Raw genomic sequence first — 21,564 nt, 5'->3', positions numbered from 1 at the left:
TGAGAACGACCCACTGCGAACGGTTTTCAAACCCTCAACACAACGAAACTACACTTTGAACTGTTTTAACTGCTTCTGAACAGGTTTTTTTATTGTGACTGTGCACTTCAACCCACGGAAATTGAACTAATTATTTTTTTGAATTTGAATGTCGTTGTTAATGTTGAACTGGCGAGGCGAAAGCAATTCTCCAGCCTTAGTGAATAATAAAGTTTTATTCATTCATTCAAACACTTTAAGTGAACAGGATCATTTGAACCCGTCAGATTTAAACCTGCTTGGTAACAAACCCACATCTGGTCTCCTGCTCCACTTCTTCAAAACCCTGCCTAGTTCCACATGGCAGCAGCCGAGCAACCACCATTAGCATTGAGCTAACAGGAATTATCAGTAAAAGTTTGGAATTCAAATAAGGACACGAGCGTGTCAGTCTGGATATTTATCAGTAATAATTGGCAGCAGATTAAATTGGCTTCTCTTCTTGCTTTGATTCATATAATTTCTTTCTCAACAAAAATAATGATCCTCATGTAACATCTGGTAGGAACGTGTGTGTGTGTGGGGGGGGGGGGGCACTCTCTCAGCCTGTGAATGCTTTGATATGAAAGATATGAAATTTAATTTATTTTAACGTCTACAGCCTCGAATCAAATTTAACTTGGCCTATATTCTTGTTTCTCACAGCAGAGAAACATTTAGGTGGAAAACTTTTTCATAGAAGAAGTTAACCCCCCCCCCATCAGGTCCGATCTCTCCAGCTGGTTCGGGGGATTGAATTCTTACAGAACAACCACTTGTCACTTGCTGCAGGCTACAGCTGCACCAGATGGAGACAGACACGCCCCAGTTTGGCCCAATTCTCAAAGACCACTGCTGCCCTCCTGTGGTCACAGTACTCACTGACATTCCTAGAATTTATATGCATGCGTTTCTGAATGCATCATTTTCAAAACAGTCTTTTAAGAGGAAAGTATTTTTGTTTGTGGCAGATTTTATTCTTTTTTGTTTGTGGCAGAGTCTGGGTATGGAAACAAAGTTCTTTGTTTATGTTTAGGTACATTAACTTATAAGTAACTGGAATTACCGTCCTGCAGTTCCCTGCCTCCTCCAACCAGAGCATTGTTAGTCTCCCCCAGAAAAAGGGCAGGTGTGTAGTATGTTTCTGTCAAAGACGTCCATGTGGTCTGAGCTCTTGTGCGTCCATGACACAATAAATAACACAACTGAGTAACTATTGTGGGAGAGGAGGGTTGGAGTCAAGTGTCTCATGAAACAGGAATAAGTGATGATATTAAGAAGGAAAAGATCTCACCTGTGTAGTTTCTGTCATCTTTTGGCAGGAAAACAGAAAAAGGAAAGAACAGATGATTATAGATCTAATTCAGGTGGCAATGGAACAATCAATTATTTATTTAAAGTGCACTGGTAAACAGCTTTACATTTTAAATCTTTTTTTTACTCCATTTTGGAAATCCATATAAATAATTTTATATTTTTACTTGGCTCATTTTATAATTGGATTTTTAATTTGCCTTGGACAGAAATCCTGCACAGGTTCCTGCAGCCTGTGATTATGTTTCTCTGCATTGTCCCTGTCTAATAAATAAATAAATAAAATAAAAGGATGTCAAAGATTTGGTGCAGTGAGGCTCAGGTACTTTCCTCCACTAGGTGGCAGTGACGCATCGCTGTAGTGCAGCATCATGCAGTGCTGCCTGGGAGGAGGTGCCTCAATGAGTTGTTATGTAATCTCTGTTATGTTACAGGCATTTAATAAGAGATAGAAACACCTTTAAATCTAACAGTTATTTAGCTTAGATATAATACAAATTCTGATATTTTCAGATATTCCCTCAGTTTGCACAGTTTTTAAATATGTATATAAACAAAGCTTTTATAAGATTTATTTAGCTTCTTTAGGGATTATAAGATAAGTAGCCCCACTTCCAGTCACCCAATGCAGCCGTGCTGATAATTCCTCCTTTCATCCCTTTTAATACCAGTCCCACTGCAGTTTTCCTGGTTACCATGCCAACCCCTCTCCTACCCAGTTGGCGACCTGGTTTCTTTTCGGTTGTTTGTTTCATTCGATGCGTTAAATCCTCATTTATTTGCACTAATTTGGACAAATCCTCTCAGTGGACTGTGGACGTGCCAGCTGCAGTGAAACGTTCTCTCACATTCGATCTGTCATGTGTCGTCTGTGGTTTAATGTGCAGGACGTCCCACTGCCACTGGTTTCACCTGCACTCTAAGGGCTACGCTCTGATTGGCTGCATCATTTAGTGACTAGTCACCGTGCTCCACCTCCGGGAGAACGGGTGTTTGAGTGGAACTTTGTGGATCCGGATCAGGAAGTAGATCCAGGAACTTATTTCATTAACACTGTGAGACGGGGCGTGTGCAGCAGATACACATTTAACCCTCCCTACAGTTCAACTTTCACATTTCTTCTACAATTGGCACCTTCTGTAAAAATCTCATTCACTCACAGAGGCAGGTGGGCTTAGGTGCATCCCACTTCCCCAGCTTAGTGCAGTGGCTGATGTTCCTGCCCTCCAGGATGAAGCCGGCGTGGCAGCTGTAATGTAGCAGCGTCCCTTCCACCGGCGGCCCGGGAGGCCTCGGCGTCACCCGGCCGTTCTCCAGGGACGTCCACACCCTCGGGCACAGCAGCACTGGAGACGGGAGGGAGACGGGTAGAGTTAGAGAAAGATGCATCAGTGCAGGAATTGAGATAGAGTTGAGGTAAACAAGCTTTGGGGGAAGAGAATAATGTTTTTGAGTGAAGCAAGAAACAGGAAATTAGCTTTGAATAATTAAGGAACTTTCCAGAAGGGTTTATTGATGAGTTTGGACACTTGGGGGCAGGTGATTGTTTTAATGCACGCTGCAGCTGAAGACAGGGGCAGGATTTGGGAGCGGCTGTGAGTCAGGAGGTAGAGCAGGTTGCTAATCCGATATTCGGAAGGTCGGTGGTTTGATTCCTAATTCCTCCACATTGCCCCTGATGGCTGTGCAGGCAGTGTGTGAAAGGGATGTGTGCTGGATACAGAGGCGTCGTGTGAACGGGTGAAGGTAAACAAGCCTTTGCATGTCTGAGGCAGAAATCTCACACAAACCCGGAACCTTGTTTACGTGCTGATCAATTCAAAATCGATAGATAGATTCAATTGAAATGTTCTCTTTGAATCCATGTTTAAAATCACACAAATCTTCCAGCATAAAATACTGTGGTTGGCTCCATTTGCTTCGGGACCATATACTGTTTATAAAAATAGACCTAGACTCAGAAGGTGAAGCCAACGTGAAAGCACCTGAAACCTGTATTCTCTATAACGACCAGCAGGTGGCGAACCAGGTTTCAACTGAAACAGTGCTAACCAATATAGTTAATATTTTAAACATGAATTTGCTTTAATCAGAATGAGAAAAGCTTTTTTTTAAGTATCCCTGAGGTGATAACAGAAACAGGAAGTCCCAAATAAGGTGATATAAATATCTTCCATTGAAGATATTTAAGAGGAACCATTAGTGTCGATCACCTGCTAGAAATAAATGGGGCCAAAGCTTTGGTCTTGGTTTGATTCCCTGACAAAATGCAGAGCTCTAGAATCTAATTCTGTGTATCTGCAGAGTTTGTTGAATCTTCCTTCCAGCATACGAGTGCATGTACACACACACACACACACACACATGCACAGACACACACATTTCAATCTGCAGCCTGCTCACTTACATAAGCCAGAGAAAACAAAAATCCTGCTTTGGAGAAACTCTGGGGAAATCTAAATTCCACTGATGTTAAATAGGGACTGAGCAAACAAAAAAACCAGAGATATAGCCGGGTTCTGATTAGATCACTGGCCTGATTCTCAGCATTTGCAGAGGCAGTGGAGATGTGATCGGGGTAGAAATTACATTCAAGCTTCAGAATGCAAGATTTAGGTTTGGAAGGAAGATTTGAGGACAAAAATACAGATTTAGACCCTGTAGAAGCAGCAAAACACCTTAAATACTATAAAGGAAAAATAATTTATTTTAAAAATACATTATGTCCAGCCTGTGGACCTTAAGCTCCTTGATTCTCTAAGCATGATATCTTTTCTCACTGCAAACATCTGGAAGATCCCCTGCTGTGTTCACACATTGACTTCTCCTGGATTTTTAAAGACTTTATACCATGAGGCCATAAAGTTTGTAGAAACTAAAGAGCGTCTCAATCAGACTTCACACATGCACGTCCTGCAGAGAACATACAGTGGCCCCGGCGGAGTCCAGTGCCGTCCAGCCTGAGTGCAGCTCGACTGACCCTCTGGAAAGTGTCAGGTGCGTGTTTCACAGCAGCTTCAGATGATACAGACAGAAAGCTGGAATCAACAGTGTTCAGCAAACTGACAGAAGAGAATCGCTGGATCTACCCAGTGATCCAGATCCATTCCAAAAAGTGGACAGGTTCTTTCTTTGGTCACGTCCTGTCCGTCCACCAAGTTTCATGGATATCTATTAAGCATTTTTTGTGTTATCAATCAAAACAAACAAACCATTCAACTAATAAAGCGGCGGTCAGGAGCGGAAACCATAACATCAAATGAAAGTGTGAAAATACTCGTAGTGATGAACCTAAATAGACTCTTATCATCCAAATCCCCAGCTCCCACCAGCTCTTCCGATCTTCACTGTTCACCTCTCTCATGGCATCAGTTTCTGCTGCAGCAGGCAGGTGGCTTGGACAAAAAAAAAAAAAAGACATCAAAACAGCTCCTGTGCTCTACCTGCTCGGCACCGAACAGCCGACACGGCCACAGAGCAGCTGGTGAATCAAGTGAAGCGTTTATCTGCCAAAGAGCCAGTGATCTCCCTCAGGAGCTGCCAGGGACCAGGAGCAGAGTTAAAAGGGGGATTATTGGACAGCACATCCACCGTGTTCAGAGTCACCGTCCAAATCAGCAGTGATGTAGCTGCATAATCACCGGATGTGTAAATAGGAAAGTGTTCGCTGTAATTTCACTGTATCAGGCTGATAATGTTGCTCCTACCTACTGTAAATAAAGATGGACGACATGACAGCCCCCCAAAAGTGAAGCCAAATGGCCTTAATCAGCCCCTGGTGGCAGGTTGCAGTACACGTTATAAATCCTGCCTCCTCCATGTTAGTGGACAGGACATAGATGTCATTTTAGGTAGTTATCATCACACTGATGTAGGTTGAAGAGTGGTTTCTCTACTAGTGGTAGTTTGTTTTTTATTAGTGATTCAATGCTTTAGAAACAGGGTGAAAACGTTGTGATTGGTCTTCATCCCACCATTGCCACTGCACAGACTCTAGGGGCGGCTGTGGCTCCGGGTCGTCGACCAACCAAAAGGTCTGCAGTTCGAATCCCAGACTTCCCCATTCTGCATGGAAAAGTTTCCTACAGCGATATACTGAACACAAAATTGCCCCTGATGGCTGTGAGTGAATAAAGCGCTTTGAACGATCCAAAAACAAGAAAAGTATACGTTACGACTATTTACGCTGGCTCCATATGCGCAAGATTGCAGCATTCATTCATCTTTATACACATTCTATGGCATAGATTAGTTATTAAGTGGTATAAAAGTGGTGGAGAATCAAGATGGAAAGCTGAGACGGCCTCTCGATTGGTCAGGCTTGTGTATTGAGGGATCCCGATACTGTGGCTATTTCCCCTGATCACTACGCCGCAGACTTATTTGTATTTTGGCTTCATTTCTGTAAAGTGGGAGGAAGTGGAGACACATCGTCCATCTCTAATTATAGACTTTTAAAATGGTCGAAGAACCAGAACAATAAGACTGCTGCTTTGAATTCATCTGAGCACCACTAAAGGTTGCATCACTTTTCTTTTCTGTGGATTCTCATAAGTAGCCGTGGAGAATGAAAATGACTGCAGTCCCCGCCCTGCAGAGTATTTCACAGATTCCTCCGTGCGAAGTGTAGAAGGGGAGAGGCAGTGACAGGCTGTCAAAACACCTGAGGTATTATTTCTATTTAATTGTGGCTTTAATTTGAGAGATAGTACGTGTTGGAAATGATTACAACACAGAGGATTTGTCAGGGAAAATAAAAAGGAGTGAGGAGATATGAGAAGAGAGGATGACGGGATGAAAAAGGAGACGAGAGGAGGGGACTTACAGCATCTGCTGTGCAGCGCAATGTCCGTCCACGTGCCGTCGGGCAAGCACTTCCTGACCTTGGGCCCCACGATCACCCGGTTCCCTCGGCAAATGTACTCGATCTCATAATCCACAGGGAGGATCTGCACGCTGCGGATCTGTGAGACACACGCGTGAGAGGAGAGACGACAATTAACGAGTGATTGATGCTTTCTCAAACCAGTTGTTATGATTCACACAGGGACCCTCTTCATTCTGTCTCAGAGCGGCGGAGCCTTGTGCCATATGGCGGCGACAATAGAGCTCTACGAAAAGAGCAATTCATGGTAATTCTGTGTGAATTGATGGGCTGTCACACTCTGGATTACATTTCTCTCCGGTTGAGGGATGCAGGAAATAAGATGGACTGCACAGGTTTTATGTCTCACGTTGGTGTCGAGGTGACGTATGTTAGTTTCAAACATGCGTACGTTAGATTCCAAACATTTAAATGTCTCGGTTACAGAGTTTCAGTCGTTCTTTCACTTTCACACCCCAGATTTGCTGCAGTGTGGAATGAAGAAGCTTTAAAGTCTCCGAAAAATCTATTTGTTATTGTTACATCTCTTGAATGTTTGATGATAGAAGGATGTCCTTACATAATAATAATAATCATTTGATACAGGAAAGTATACAAGCAACAAAGTGCTTTATAACAAACAGAATGATACTCACAAACAATCTGAATAATAATGCGAACAAAAGCCATAGACACCACACGATAAAAGCCGATAAGACGGCAGCATTGTGGACCAACAGCAGACAGTGGATTGATTTCTGAGTGAGGCCACATTATAAAAAGGGAGTTACAGCAGTCATCCATCTGCTGAAACAGGATTTCTGTCGGTTTAAACCGATACGAATGGAATTTAAGATCCATGTCAAGTCGATAGATATGTGGGAATATAAGGTGAAGTAGCCGAGAAGAGGAAACGCTATGTTATTTCCACAACTACAGGCAGAGACAGTTAGTGTCTGATGTCTTTAGCACAGCCAAGTGTACTGAGATCAATTCTGACCAAAGTTTAGGTAGAGGTTGTGCAGAGGGCGGAATTTAACGTACAAGTTCCATAATTATCGTCTGGTGTTTGTCAAGGTTTGACATGTTTGATTTTACAGCTGAGCTACTGTGTCCTAACTGTCTCCTCTGTACCTGCTCCTGTGTCAGGCCTCTGTAGCGGATGCCCCCGTCCCTGGGAGGCCGGATGATGGCACAGCCTGCAGAAGAAAAGAAAATACAAGGATGGAGAAAGTGGGACGGCAAGAGAAGGAAAGATCTGTGTCCAGATAACGTAGCTATGTTACAGCAACATGATACATCCCACTTTTAGAACAGCCCTGGCTTATGGAAGTACATTTTGTATTCGTTCTCTCTGTTGACACTTCAGAGGGAAGGAACTACGCATCCCATCAACCATTGCGATTGATCCCTTTCATTTCCTTGTCTCCAAAAAAAACTACAGCAGGTTAGAAAGGTAAACGGTATGTAATCCAATGTAACTGCTCCACCAATCAGAGACGTCGTTAGTGTAGTATTTCTCATTGATAACAGAAGTAATACCCGTTTTGCTTAAACACAGTTGATAGCATACGAACTTTGTACCACGTAGCATTGTTTCACAATCTCCTAGCTTGTGGGATATCTACATAGGATGGTTAAAATATTACGGCTGTTCATCAAAGGCTCTATTCAGAAAATGAAAGGGGGTGTTACTTCAGGGCCCAACACTGGAGAGAGCTCTATTTAACCGACATTTTCTGTACTGCACAAATTACAGAGCTTCATTCGGGTCACTTAGCAATCTCTGTGGAGTTACTTCTCTCCATTAATGCACATTGTAAACAGACACACACAGCAAACACACACACACAAGAATTACCTTCAGTTGATGAATTATGTATGGGCACAACACGAGACGGAAGAGCATAGAGAATAATCAGAAACAATAGCCGCGCCATCTCTGGATCTGAAAGAGAAGAAGGAGAGAGGTTTTCACTGAGATGTGAAGGGAAAGTGAGGGATCTGGAGAACGACAGAGACGAACAGAAAAAGTCACAGAGAACATTTTCCTACGGTATTAATGCTTCACCCTATGTCCTTGGATACGCTCATTATCGCTTCACTGCCGTCCTTCTACAAAAGGAATGCATGAACTTTTTGGCTTTTAAAAAAACAACCTCCATTTTCAACCTGCCTGACTGAGCGCAGAGAGGATGAGACCACTTCTCTGCTCCTGTTTGTGTTTACAGTGCAGCTCAGGATCAGTTCATTAGCAGCTTGGCCTCCGTTCAGAAGGCCCCTGTGTACGAGGGGTCTCCGCTCCGACAGCCAGATAGGGATGGTTTTGAAAAGTGGCGGCTCACAGAATCATCTCACACAAGTCAAAAGATGTTTTCTACATGTCACGGTAAAAGACCGCTTGTCACAAAAGCTTTCCATTGCACAGCTGTAAAAAAATAGATATTTTAGATGTGTTGACTGTACAAGGTGAAATAACTCATACAGCCCCACAGGCAGGGAAACTGTGGAACAAACTGATGTAGCTCTGTAACCTTGTCAGACTCACCATAGACATTTAAAATGAGAGGAACAAAACTAGAGCGGCACTCAGAGAGCGAACACGTCCACCGCGGCCCGACAGGCTCTTTAAATTCAATCAGACTGCACCAAACTGTCCACACCAGTAGATTTTAGTTCTCTAAATATGTCTGATTCCCGCGAACTTTGTGAAAATGCATCTCTCAATGTGCAAATAAAAAACTCCTGGATCTGTCTGTCCAGATCTACACCACAGTTTGATGGGTTCTGTCTCGGCCCATGTGCCACCAAACAAACCAGCGTTGAGACCATGACCTCCGGGGCTGTGGGAATTATTTAAACGGGTTAAAATATGAACATCTGACAGATGACTCATAGATCACAGACAATTCCCTACCAAATCTGCAGCTCCCATCAGTACCAGTGGTCACGTTGCATTATGGGTAATGTAGGCAGTAATGCTGACAGCTGTTTTCATGACAGATTTATCTTCTGATTGTCGACATAATGCGAGAATACAAGAAAATAATGCCTGCTGCAATTTCCAGGAATGCAAAGTTACATCTTCAAGTGCTTTGTGTTGTTCAACCGTAGACTGTTAATCAAGATGGATGACTCGTCTCCACTTCCTCCAACTGTCCAGCTATAGTATCCTCGATGCAAGCGCTGCCATCTTGAGCATCTGGAGTCTGGATAGCAGCGATCAGGTGAAGAGTTGCAGTATCAAGGCTTTGTTGATACACGTGCTAATCTTGTGTCGGACTCTAGATCACGAGTGAAGCCAGAGGCATCTCAGCCGCCACCTAATGGCAAGCTGCAGTATGGGTCCTAAACCCCGCCCACTCCATGTCAGTGGATGTGACATTGACCAAACTAATTACAAATCCTGATTGGTCGAGTGCTTGACCTCAATACTTTCTCAAATTATATAGACGAGACAATTAATCCATCAATCAAAACAATAATCAGCTGACCAATCTACAAGGGGCCTGCATTACCCACAGTGCAACTCAACCACTGACAGTCCCCTCAGAGGTTTGGGTGAGGACCAGGCTCCAGAGGTTCTGGGGGACTCCACCCAACCACCACACTTCATGCAGCCCCCCCTCTACAGCCACGAAAAGCATCTATACAACTTTTTTCACCCCACGTACGCTGCACTTCTCCAGCTGCAGAGAGACTGGGATGTGAGTGAATTTACAATTACACAACGAGGATGTTGTGCTAACCAGTCAGGAGTCAAAAGACCCTTGAGATTCGTGAGCCACGGTGCCTTGAGTCCTGGTAAAGGCAGACACACACACACACACACACACACACACACACACACACACACACACACACACACACACACACACACACACACACACACACACACTATATCAATGTATCAATGATAAAAAAAAGCGATGGCTGCTCATTTGCAGTTTTGAATAATAAATGTTGCTTTATGCGGTTGTCACACATGCATCAAACATAAACAAATCCTATGCATTCCCACACTTTTCAAGGCAGTGGCGGTGCTTGTGGTGATGGGGTGTGTGTGTGTGTGGATGGAGGGGGTCCTATAACAACGCAAATCACCACAGTGAGGGAGACAGATGGCAGAGAGGCTTGCTTGTGGAAGACAGACAAACTCTGCTGGATACTTCATTAGCATTATCCAGTGTATTTTTAGAGTTCACTGACAAGAGGCAGGAGGTAGACACCAGCAGTGTGTGTGTGTGTGTGTGTGTGTGTGTGTGTGTGTGTGTGTGTGTGTGTGTGTGTGTGTGCTCTTGTCCTGTGTGGGATGGATGGAGGGAGGGAGGGATGGGAGGCAGCAGAGTGAGAGGGAAACAAGAGGGGAGAGAGAAGGACATCCCAGCAGGAGTCATTAATATCAGGGATCACACACTGAGATGTATGAAAGCAAACTCTGTGTGTGCGTGATTGTGTGAGTGTGTGTGTGTGTGTGTGTGTGTGTGTGTGTGTGTGTGTGTGTGTGTGTGTGTGCGTGAGGCAGCCTGATCAGCTCACACCCATCTGACTCCCTCCACCAGTGCTGGGGCTGCAGAGGCACCGGGCACACTGAGGCGTGAGGCCCGGCGACTGGCCTCCAGCTCGGCGACGCAACGAAGGCTTCCCACGGTGTTTCCACAAACATGGCACAACCGCCTCGCTGCAGAAACACAACACACACACTCACACACACCTGCCTCCCTGCGTGTCTACGCTACCGGAAACAGCAGTGTAAGCGAAAGCCACTGATCCAGGGTCCATTGCAGAACCAGAAACCCCCACCGTGCACACGCACATACATACAACCCACTGCTACCAGACTCGGATGGTGCATTTTTGCGCACGGCTGAGCATGAACTACCGAGACGTGCGGGTCACGGTGAGGGTGCCACCAACCGTACGCTGTCGGTAGTTACTTATCGGCTGTTGACGAGGGAATCCGCGGTGGCCCGGAGAGGAAGAGGAAGGGGAAGAGGAAGGCCGACCATATTAAATGAGCAGCCCCTCACACGTCTGGAATAAACGTGTCATGTGCCAGAAGCGGCTCCCGTGGGTTCGAAACGCGTAAAAATCCCCCACGATAAAATCAGCCATCGCTCTCCTCCCGCAGCCGGTGGACGATGGTGGCTCTTGCAGGAGGGAACTAAAATAACAAATGTGGCCTGTGTGCCCATCGCTAATGCATGGCCTCAGCATACAGAATGAATGAGGCACTTGGCATCTGTCTCCATCACCTGCGACGGGAGCGGATCGATCCCCTGAATAAATCGCAGCAATAGTAGCATCCAGCCCCGTGAAGCGAAGCAGTAGCGTGTGTACTTACTATTAGTTCCGATGCGCCCTGTCAGGGATAGCGGCTCGTCCTCCTCCGGGTTTGCAGCCGCCAGGGAATAACAACAATAATCCCAGTGTCGGATTATTTGGTAGAAAGGTGCATCTTTGCAGCGGTATCTCGTTGGTCTGTTCTCTTTATGGCTGTGTTCATATGGCTATAGATGTGCGAGCCGCTCCGTGCGTAAACAGGACGTTACAACCCCCCCCAAAAAATAATAATAATCGCAGAATCGCTCGGCGCGTCCCCACGTATTGCAATTACGCACGGGCGAAGGTAAGAAATGACAACAACAGAAAAAACTAGATCGCGTAGAAAAAAAAATATACATGCACTATATACAAACGCATGAGCGACGAAACACCGATTCACTCCCCTCCTCTTCTCCCTGACTCTCTCTCCCCCCTCCTCCTCCGACAATCTTGAGCTAATTCACGACGTCATGATGGAGACGCACCGTGCGTAACAGTCCCTCTCTCACGCATTTACCCGCTTCTTTTTCTTCTAGCACCCCCCTCCTCTCAAGATGAAACAAGGTCTAGACCCGCAACTGAAAAGGAAAGAAACCACACACACACACACACACACACACACACACACATATATCATAATGAATCCTAAGATGAGGCTTTGGATTCCTGAATAAGCCTGCGTGGATTCATCCCGCCGTGAATAATTATCTCACGGCAGGAAGACGACACGGGTGGAGGTGCAGATATGGCGCTGGGGTGTTAGCACTGACTACATTGTTAAGCTCTTTTCCAAAGCCCTTTGGAGCTTAAGTCAACCAAGCAGCAATCAGTCGTTTCTACAACACTGGTCATCAATTGAATCCAAGCCCGTCGACTTTATTCTTCTTCTTTTTTTTTTATCTCCCTGTCTTTTTCTATGCCATCTATTCTGAGATCAGCACCAGGCTTCATATTTATACATCTGCTGAATAATTGAGGGAAGGCTGGGGGAAGACAGAACCCCTCAGTGTCTCTCACCATCCCAGTGAATAAAACAGAAACACACATCTCATCCCACCGAGATGTTAAAATATGAGAAACCGGAGCCGGAGACGTATGATTTGTTTTATTGATTATAGAGGATGACGATGCATTAACTGGAACAGGTGAGAGGCACCCTGACTAATTCAGGAATGCTATTAATAAAAGGCAGAAGACCAGTCGTTAAGACAAACGTGACGGTGAGAGGTGTTAATGAATTAAACACACAAATTGAACTGTGGGTAAATTTATCCACAACATCTGTACCGCAACAAAACAAAACAACTGTCAAATATTCAAATCAGCAACACGCGTCACCTGTACAGGGTATCTTCAATATCTTCAAGCTTTGTAATAATTACATACATTTACAAGTCGTTCCTGGACTTCACTGCTTTGCATCGGACACTGGTCACAGTCAAAGCACAATTTCATAAAAGAAGCAAAACACAGGAGTTAAAATGAAAATCCTTAAAAAATAAAAATCATACCTCTTCAAGTCTCATCAGAAACGGTGCTTGGGTCAGTCTGATCATTAGTATTTTTTTAAAATACAGGGCAAACACTTTAGTTGGTGAAATGGTTCAAAACAGAACTACAGATAAGTTCACGACAAACTACGACTCATGCTAAGCCTGTTTCTTGCTCTGTGTCAAGGCACAAATTACATTTTTTTTTTGTTAAAAGGACAAGGCAAAACAGGAAGTTAAATTTGTGCCAAATGTAAACAATATCCAAATCATACACATTTGGGAAAAGGCTTTACAGCATCAACAGACGACAGCAGTAAGACATAAAAAAAAGAAGAAAACATGGCTGAGCTTTAGTTGTGTCAGTGTTTGTTTCAGCATATATACCCTGACTACATGTCTGTTTTAATAAGTGGGAGTGCATGCTGTCGGAGTGGAAACGGTCAAACTGAGTCTCTATCAGACTGAACTCGGACCATTTTCGTGGTTTCAGGAATTTTCAAAAAACGCATCCTCTCGTGCCGAAAAAGAACGAAAGCACTACTCGCAGCACGTTGCAAGTAAATAAATACAGGAAGTGTGGGTCCGGAACATGCTTTCACTCTGCGGTGACAGAATCGCTTTTGTCATTTTTCCCTGCAAACTAGCTCGGCGAGGGGGGGAGGGGGGGGGGAGGAGAGAGTGCAGACCTCTGCATGTGTGGAGACACCGTGTGACCGTGCGGCTGGAGGGGAAACACTGGAGGGTTCGGTGATTTTCTTTTCCAGACTTTTGATCTCTCTCCCCTGCTCCTTAATGCTCCAGGAACAAATTCTACCCATAATCCTTTGAAGGGAGTGAATATGCAGTATGCATGTCCTGGAGGGATGTACGCTCTAGCTAGGCTTCAGTGTTAACTGTGATCGATGTCAGCTTTAGGATAAAGTGTTGTCAGTCATCGCGAGTGTGCTTATATACACCAAGTATCATACAACTATGACTCCAGTGTTACGTTTGCAGCTAATTCACTATCTTATACTTTGGCGGGTGCCTATGTGTGAGGGATGTTGTGTTGTCGTTATCTGTCGAGCAGCCTCACAAACTGAAGCTGCGGTGGTGCTGCTTGAAGAACTGCTGCTGTCGCTCCCTGGCAGACGCTTCCATCAGCTTCTCCCTCCTGTCCGTCACGCCGCCTCGCTCCTTCTCCCCCTCGTCCCCAGTCACGCTGCCCACATCGCTGAAGTCCCCGAGGTGCTCGATGGAGTCGTATTTCTCCAGGTCGGAAGCGATGGTCTGCAGGCTGAAGACCGAGAGGGAATCCGATCCGGCTCGCTCTCTCTCCCTCTCATTCTCATCCTCCTTGTATTTGTCCACCAGGTCTTTCCCGGACGAGCCGCCGCCGCAGGCTCCACCTTCTTCCTCTTTCATGTCGGACTCGGCTCCGACAGGGGGACTCCGCCCCCCGCACACAGTGGGGCGCCCCCCTTCGACCTGGTCCCTCCCCCTCTGAGCGTGGATCTGCTCGCTGATCTGCTCCAGGTTCCTCAGGGCGATGGAGTAGCGGGTCTTCACTTTGGCGACTTGCTGCTCGAGCTGCAGCACTTTGGCCTTGTTCTCCTGGAGTCACACAGAGGGCACAGCAACTTTTAATCTATTTGAATATTGATTTAATGCCAGACAGAAAATAATTACCATCAGTGACCTTTGGTAAATCTATAGGGCACAGAATATATTACAGCAAATTTGACAACTCAGCAGCATATTTACAACTTGAGACTTTCTTCAGCAGTTTCTTCTTGTAAATGGTTCAGTTGGAGCTGGGTAATGTATAAAATGTCATATTTGTAAAAAAAAAAAGAAGTGAAACATTACAACATCCATAAAAAAGTTACATCTTAACACGGATGACAGCTGAGTCACGAAAGTCCTGTAATCTGTCACGTTGTATTATATCACGGTCTGTGCCGACCCTCTGCAGTTTGTGGGACTGTCGTGACTCAGGGTGGTTAGCTGACTGCAGCCATCTCACAGCAAATCTATGAGAGGGACTAAAAGCAGACTGCACACTGATCTGAGCTCTGTTTGTGTCTGTTGAGGAGATATTATCTGAGGCTACGACACGCAGAGCTGAGGAAGGTGATTGATCAGGGTGTGGATTCCACTTTATTCACTCTGTCGCTGACGGGGAGTTAAGACTAAGTAGCAGCCGTCTGCAGATATCAAGCTGATGTCATGTCAACACAGATGAATTAGAGAGGAGACCCCCAGCTCCTGCCCCGACTGAGCTCAAAGTCATCATTAAAGTGGATGTGGCATCTGCTGCCCACAGTCCACATGTGGCTGAATGGGATTTATAAAGTTAGTTATACGCACCACCAAAACACGTCTGTTTGTAAACAAAGGTTTTGCAAAAACTACGAAATGGTTCACATTTCTGTGCGTATCCAGAATTATGATTTTAATCCAATTTTTTTTCCAGGTGTCTTTCAACATTTTCATTGATTCCTCAGGGATTCATTAATGGATCTTTATGTAAAAACTGGTATTTTCAGGGGACGGATATCCATGAGTGTGTGAAATCTGGTGCAGCTTGCTTGAACTTCGGGGGACTGGGCAGAAGCAAGTGCTCTGCTGAGTGCTGTTCTACTTGAATCACGGTTTCCTGCTCACTGTATTCCACACTGGGGTTGAATTTTGCTCTTCACACCCGTGCCACAGTTAGCACGTGTCTATTTTTTGTCGCAAATGTGTGAAATACTCGTGCTGTTAATCTTGAGTGGATGTCGAAGGAAATGAAGGCTTGTATCACAACTTCTTAGAAGCATTTTACGCAAAACATAAGTGTTTATCTGTTGTAACTGAATCAAAAAGACATATCATAAAATAAATCCAGGATTCTGTGACTGGACCATCTGGAGATCAGTACTGATATTCATTCCTATTTACAACTTGACTACACAAACAGAACCAAATGTTTCTTGTGAGAATGGTAAACAGAGTGTATGTCCTGAACACGCCACACGGCACAGATCGTGTTCTATGTACTCGTGGGCCCTGTATGTCTCATTACCTCCAGTATGTGGTTGAACTGAGCCTTGAGCTCAAAATAAGGTTTGGATTTCAGGATGACTCTCTTAAGGGACTTCTGAAGCATCTGAACCCGAGCCTCGGCCTCCTGACAGGCGTGTGTGACCCGCATGTGCTCCCTCTCACTGCGGAGTCGCTCCTCCTCCGCTTCGTTCACCTGTGACGGACAAGACCAGCAGGGAAAAAAGGGTTAGGTCATTGAGAATAAGACGTCAACAGAGTCAGTCCCTGTGTGTCCACATCACTTCTCTCCTACATTGTTCAGGTTGACAAGACCATTGCTCACTCGTCTGGTTCTGCCTTCTGGCTCTGAATTTGTATTAAAGGTTTCCTCTGTTAATTGGCAAGTTCTCTTACTGGTACTTGCTTAAACCAGTGCACGTGATAAGCAGAGTGGTAAAGATATGGTTTTGGTTTTATTCTAAAAATGTCTACCAGACACCAAGATTTCATATATATGGAGAAAACCCCACCTTCAACAAACAGTTAAACGACTTTCAGACATGCACTGAAGTTTGGATCTTTTTCTGAAACATTCCATAAAGCCTGTGTGTGACAACGCAAATGCCAAGTCAGTTGTTCTCAATATTTGCTGGAACCTCTCCTGCCAGTCCCCAAGTAAAATGTCTGGAAAAATGCAAAGTGACCTAATGTGAGAATATAGCAGGACAATGCCAAGAATATGAAGGGGAGGGTGAATTGGCGTGTGGATGACGTTTCTAACACATGACGGAAGCAAGAGGGACACAAACAGGTTGAATACAATTACCTCAAAATGAAAAAGAAGAGCCAGATACGTAGAAGTCAGAAAAGGGGAGGGTAACATTAAATAAGAATAAAAGCTTTTACAATTCTATATTTTTAATGATAAATAATAAAAAAAAAGAAATGAATGGAGTTTCAAGAAAATACAAGTGAGAGTAGTTTTATAAATAATAATCCTGATTTTGTTAGCAATGTCTTATCAATGAAGTGTTTTTATTACCTTGGAGGTAGCATGGTTGAGCATCTCCTGCCAGGTGGGATCCAGGGTGTTCTTCCCGTCGGCCATCAGGCCCTGCTCTGCCACGTAAACCATCTCCCTGGCAGCTGTGTGCATAGAAACCGCTCTCTCGTAGCTCAAGGCTGCCTTCTGGGTCTCCTGCTGAGCCTACAGAGAGAAGACAGAGGTTTCACAGTCTGCACAAGTTGAGCATGACAAGGACATGACCCTTTCTGTTAATACCAATTACAGTCTAATCTCTGTCCAACCCTTTTTGCAAATCAGGTGAACCCATCAGGCAAATAACCTAATCAAAGGAGTACATTTATATATGTACATTTATCTGTGTCTGATTTCCCATGAGGCTAATCTCACACAGTTAATGCTCTGACAGGGAGAAAACAAGTGTCTTGTATCCAGATTGTGTGTAGGCCTTCATCCAGTTAAGATGGACTACAGTTCACACCTGGCATTGGAATGAACCGCACATGCATATTGAATGACCACCTGTGATCAGATTTCTCTTCCCTGCTCAGATTTACTTCTACATTGAGAAAAATACAGTCGCCAGTGATGACAGAGGAGGAGGGACGCACTCAGTGACCCTGCTTAGACCTGCTATTAAAAAATCAATCGTGTGATTTGATCCCAAGTGAACAGCTTCAAGTTCTCCTGTTCACATCCAGCATTAAAATGTGTCCTGGATGTGTCTCCTCTCACTACTCACTCAGATCTCACTTCCCCGCTCAATGAGAAAATAAACGCATCAATCGTTTGTATTTGGAAAGATCAAATTATCGTTGGCCAGTCTGACTATAAAAGATTTGTTCGATGTGTTTGAGAGTGTGTCGGTGTAAGGAGGAGTGATAGAGAGAGAGCGGAGCCAGGAGGAGATTTCACTCATTTCAGAAGAAAGAAAATCATTGTGTGTGAGTGAGTGTGGACATTTTGGTGGCGGCTTCAAATAATTCAGTGTTTCAGAAACATGGAGAAACGTGAAAAGTACTTTTGATTCTAGTAAAACTGAAGCAAGTTAGAGGACCACAGCTGAGGCCCAGGAAGCATTATATTCACACCGTAAACAGAAAGAAGCCACATGAATCAAACCTATTTTCTACGATTCTCAGTGACATCCGTTGATTTGTTTGTGTTCCTTGTGAACAGAAATGAACTGATTCATTACTGGTCTAAGGAGAGATATTCAGGACCCATTTTAATGTCAAATAGACAAACTTAGAGCTGTCCACATGTGATCGGATCTCTCAGGAGGGATGTGAAAACCAGGAGAAGACATTGATGAAGGATTGAAGGCTAAAAAACATTTCTATTAATAAAGTGACTTCTTGTTATTAAGAGCAACCCTCAACGGTCTTCATTTATCAACACAATAAGGATAACACACCTTTTTGTTTCTGGGTGCAGTGGGAAATACATGAAAACAGCAACACATAAAAATCTTGTAGTTTGCCATGGATAAAGAACAGAATGAAGGGGAATTATACAGCTGAGTGCAAACTGCAAACAATCCTGGAAAATACTCAGTGCAGGAAAGCATGCACTGTCAGTAAGACTGCACCACGTACTCAGACAGATCCCACACCACACTTCGTTGGCTACCTGTACAATAGGACTCGTTTTGGGAGCTCCTCCTGAATTAGAGAACTTTCCACTTGGGATTACCTCAACCCGACCTATGGGAAAATGGACTGCATTCATAAAGCACCTTCCTCATGTTATTGACCACCCAAAGTGCTTTACAGCAAAAGTCACAATCATCAATTCACCCACACGTCGTTCATTCAGCGCTTGTGTGCACAGCGCTTGGTCTATGACAGATCCTTCACACGCTGCCGGCCCAGGCCTCAGGAACAGGTTTGGGAGAGCTACTGGCCCAGGGACACTTCGTTGTAGTAATGACAACCGCACCAGCACCAATCATCTGGCACGCCCATCATCAAGCATTGAAGCAAAGCATAAAAGTGGTTACTGCTTTGATGATTCACCCATTCACACAAACATTCATACAGCGCTTCATACACATTCTGTTAATTGTTTGCGTTTACCTCTTTTGCAAGGCGGCGAGCCTCATAGTACGGTCTAGCTTTCTCTATGCAGCCACCCAGCTGAGAGCTCTGGGCGTTCAGCTTCCTGGCAGACTCAGTCAGTATCTTCCGGTACCCTGACCTGGCATCCTGGATGGTTAATGCATGGAAGTGACAAGATTAGATTAACCTGCAATGGAAGGACTGATACGGTTTTACAAAAGGAGGATGAATGACTGTGAGCAGTCAATTCGCTGAGTGTCGGACTATCAGCACCATTACATTTTATAGTTCTCATTCCTGGTTCTCTTTCAAATGTTGTGGGTAAAGGATATTGGAAAATAAATTATCATATTGATTAGCAAATTCTATGTGGGCTGATAAAATATTAACTACAGAGAGTCAAGCAAATCCCAGGGTGGTGGTAAATGTTTTTTCACATTCTTAATGGGTTTGATTTTGTGAAATAAGATCATTTTTATTCAATTTGTTCTCCACATTTATCAGGCTTCTACAGATATTTATTAAATCAGTTTAAAATTGTGCAACTAAAAATAACAGTATATTCCCAATCCATTTTTTCCTTTATTAATGAAATGTCAGAGAAGGGGACAAGGCCACGATTTCCCACTGTGACATCTTCAGATCCAAACCTCTGGGATATTCCGTTTACTAAGACACCACAAAACAGGGAAATCCTACAACATCAGAAAATGTCTGTCTCATAAGTAAATAACTTTTTTATCAAAATTGCTGCTGATTAAATTTTCATCTAATGATTATTAAATCATCTAATAAAAAGATCAGCCTTAAGTTCTACTCACATCCAGCTGCAGCTCCAGTCTGTTGATTTCTGCACTGGCTTCGTTGAGATGTTCCAACTCTTGCTGTGGGAATAAAAAAGAAGAAAAGTCATGTAGAAATGCATAGAGCTTCTTTTAACAAATAGATAAACTACACTGGCAATACTTTGTTTACTTGCTTTCATGCACCATGAGTTTGCAGTGAGCTGAGAGACGACTGTTACGCTCTCATGGCTTTTTAAAAAACATGCTAAGATCAGTTTTCATAACAGTTCTCTTCACTTCAGCCTTAAAATAGATCTTGCACTTAAATAACTTTAGTTACCTTGTTTCTTTTATTCAAGTGTATTTTTATTTTAACATGTTTAAATGTTACTTGAAATATGTTGTCTTATATGAATGAGCTGTATTCCTCGTATGAAAAGTGCTGTACAAATACACTGTATTGTTATTATTACAATAAGGCAGAATAGAATGAGACATAAGTGTTTCCATTACTGTAACAGGACCTAGTGTTTAAAAACATCAGTTGACCCAGCTTGTCATTGAAACGTGGCGGCTCCTCATACCTGGATCCGGGGGTCCAGCTCCTCCTCGTACGGGCTGTGCAGTGGATCTCCGCCGCCTTTTTGCTTCTCACCCTCCCCGCAGGAGTCCCTCAGGGCCGCCTCCCTTGCGGTTCCGTTGGTTTCGGCAGCCTTGACCTCCTCCTCCCCATCCCCGCCGGGGATACCCTCTCTCCAGTCCCCGGCGTCTGACTCCCCGGATCCGGCGGGGCTCTCCCGCAAGTCGCCCGGCTCCATCCCCAGGCCGGACAGTTTCGCTTAGCAGCAGCGTTAGCCCAAAAACACAGGTTTCACAGAGCGGGAAGAGTCGGCGTCGATACTAGTGGCCCCGTGTGGGCGTCGCTGAGCCGGAGTGAAGTAGATAACAGTCCCAGCGGTGGTGACTGTTGACAAGTTCCCATATCAGGTAAAATCACATCCACCGGAGCTAGCTTAGCCTAGCCTCCTAGCCCAGCATGCTAGCAGGCTAACGCCGCCCGTTAGAGTAGAAGGGCTTCAGAGCAAACAGGTGAGAACAGAGGCTGGAGGTGGAGGGAGGTCCATCACTGTGTCCTCCACAACAGCGAGAGTTTCCTTCCATCCCTCCCCGGGTCTTTGCTCCCTGTAGCCGGACACGCTCGCTGACGGTACCGGTCTCACATCATCGTTTCAACGGAGGTAAACAGATGAGAGGGGGGTAGCGCAGCCGCGTTGGGGCCGGGGCGGCTTCCGTAGATCGAAACTAGACTCCTGTCATGGGCGTTAGAATAAACTTCAAAATATAGTTTCTATACTCGATATACGATACAGTAAAACAAATACGTATACTTTATTATATTTGATCAGTATTATGTTACTTTCTATTTATTACATACTTATCTTCCATGTATTTCTATATATAAATACATATATTGTTTTGTTCTGTATGTCACTACGCTATATTTACATATACTATGCTTTACTTGTGCTGTCAACATTATACATGTACCGGATGTATCAGTTTTTTCCCCCAAAATAAAAATGTCATACACCCTAAATGTCAGTCTTTATGGAAATCTCATGTTTCAACTACAATAAACTTCCAAATGTAGTTTGTCACAAGGAAATCAACCATT

General features: G+C 44.3%; 2 protein-coding genes across 2 annotated transcripts in view; both read right to left on the bottom strand.

Moving 5' to 3' along the window:
• Window positions 1-11,908, bottom strand: part of gabbr1a (gamma-aminobutyric acid (GABA) B receptor, 1a) — a 65,486-nt gene extending 53,578 nt beyond the window's left edge. The window contains exons 1-6 of the mRNA XM_062400237.1: window positions 11,541-11,908; window positions 8,058-8,144; window positions 7,331-7,395; window positions 6,158-6,296; window positions 2,493-2,678; window positions 1,313-1,330 (exon numbers count right to left, since the gene is read on the bottom strand). Of these exons, the coding sequence (XP_062256221.1) occupies window positions 1,313-1,330; window positions 2,493-2,678; window positions 6,158-6,296; window positions 7,331-7,395; window positions 8,058-8,136 (487 nt within the window). The 5' untranslated portion in view covers window positions 8,137-8,144; window positions 11,541-11,908. The remainder of the gene's footprint in view (window positions 1-1,312; window positions 1,331-2,492; window positions 2,679-6,157; window positions 6,297-7,330; window positions 7,396-8,057; window positions 8,145-11,540) is intronic.
• A 704-nt stretch (window positions 11,909-12,612) lies between these two features.
• sh3bp5la (SH3-binding domain protein 5-like, a) lies at window positions 12,613-21,164 on the bottom strand. Its single transcript, XM_062399697.1, has 6 exons — window positions 20,474-21,164; window positions 19,926-19,988; window positions 19,123-19,251; window positions 17,063-17,227; window positions 16,061-16,234; window positions 12,613-14,607 (listed from the first exon to the last, which is right to left on the bottom strand). Exons 1-6 carry the CDS (start codon window positions 20,705-20,707, stop codon window positions 14,086-14,088), a joined length of 1,287 nt encoding a protein of 428 aa, XP_062255681.1. The 5' UTR covers window positions 20,708-21,164; the 3' UTR covers window positions 12,613-14,085.
• Window positions 21,165-21,564: the final 400 nt, after the last annotated feature.

Source organism: Platichthys flesus, chromosome 11 (assembly GCF_949316205.1).
Source record: "Platichthys flesus chromosome 11, fPlaFle2.1, whole genome shotgun sequence".
NCBI lineage: Eukaryota > Metazoa > Chordata > Actinopteri > Pleuronectiformes > Pleuronectidae > Platichthys > Platichthys flesus.
Note: the sequence above shows the minus strand (reverse complement) of the source record. Positions and strands in the feature narration are given on the sequence as shown.

Coding starts and splice junctions, on each gene's coding strand:
- sh3bp5la (XM_062399697.1), bottom strand. CDS start 20,707: ATGGAGCCGGGCGACTTGCGGGAGAGCCCCGCCGGATCCGGGGAGTCA. Junction 19,989..20,473: donor AGCTGGACCCCCGGATCCAG/GTATGAGGAGCC, acceptor TTATTCCCACAG/CAAGAGTTGGAACATCTCAA. Junction 19,252..19,925: donor GACTGGAGCTGCAGCTGGAT/GTGAGTAGAACT, acceptor TTAACCATCCAG/GATGCCAGGTCAGGGTACCG.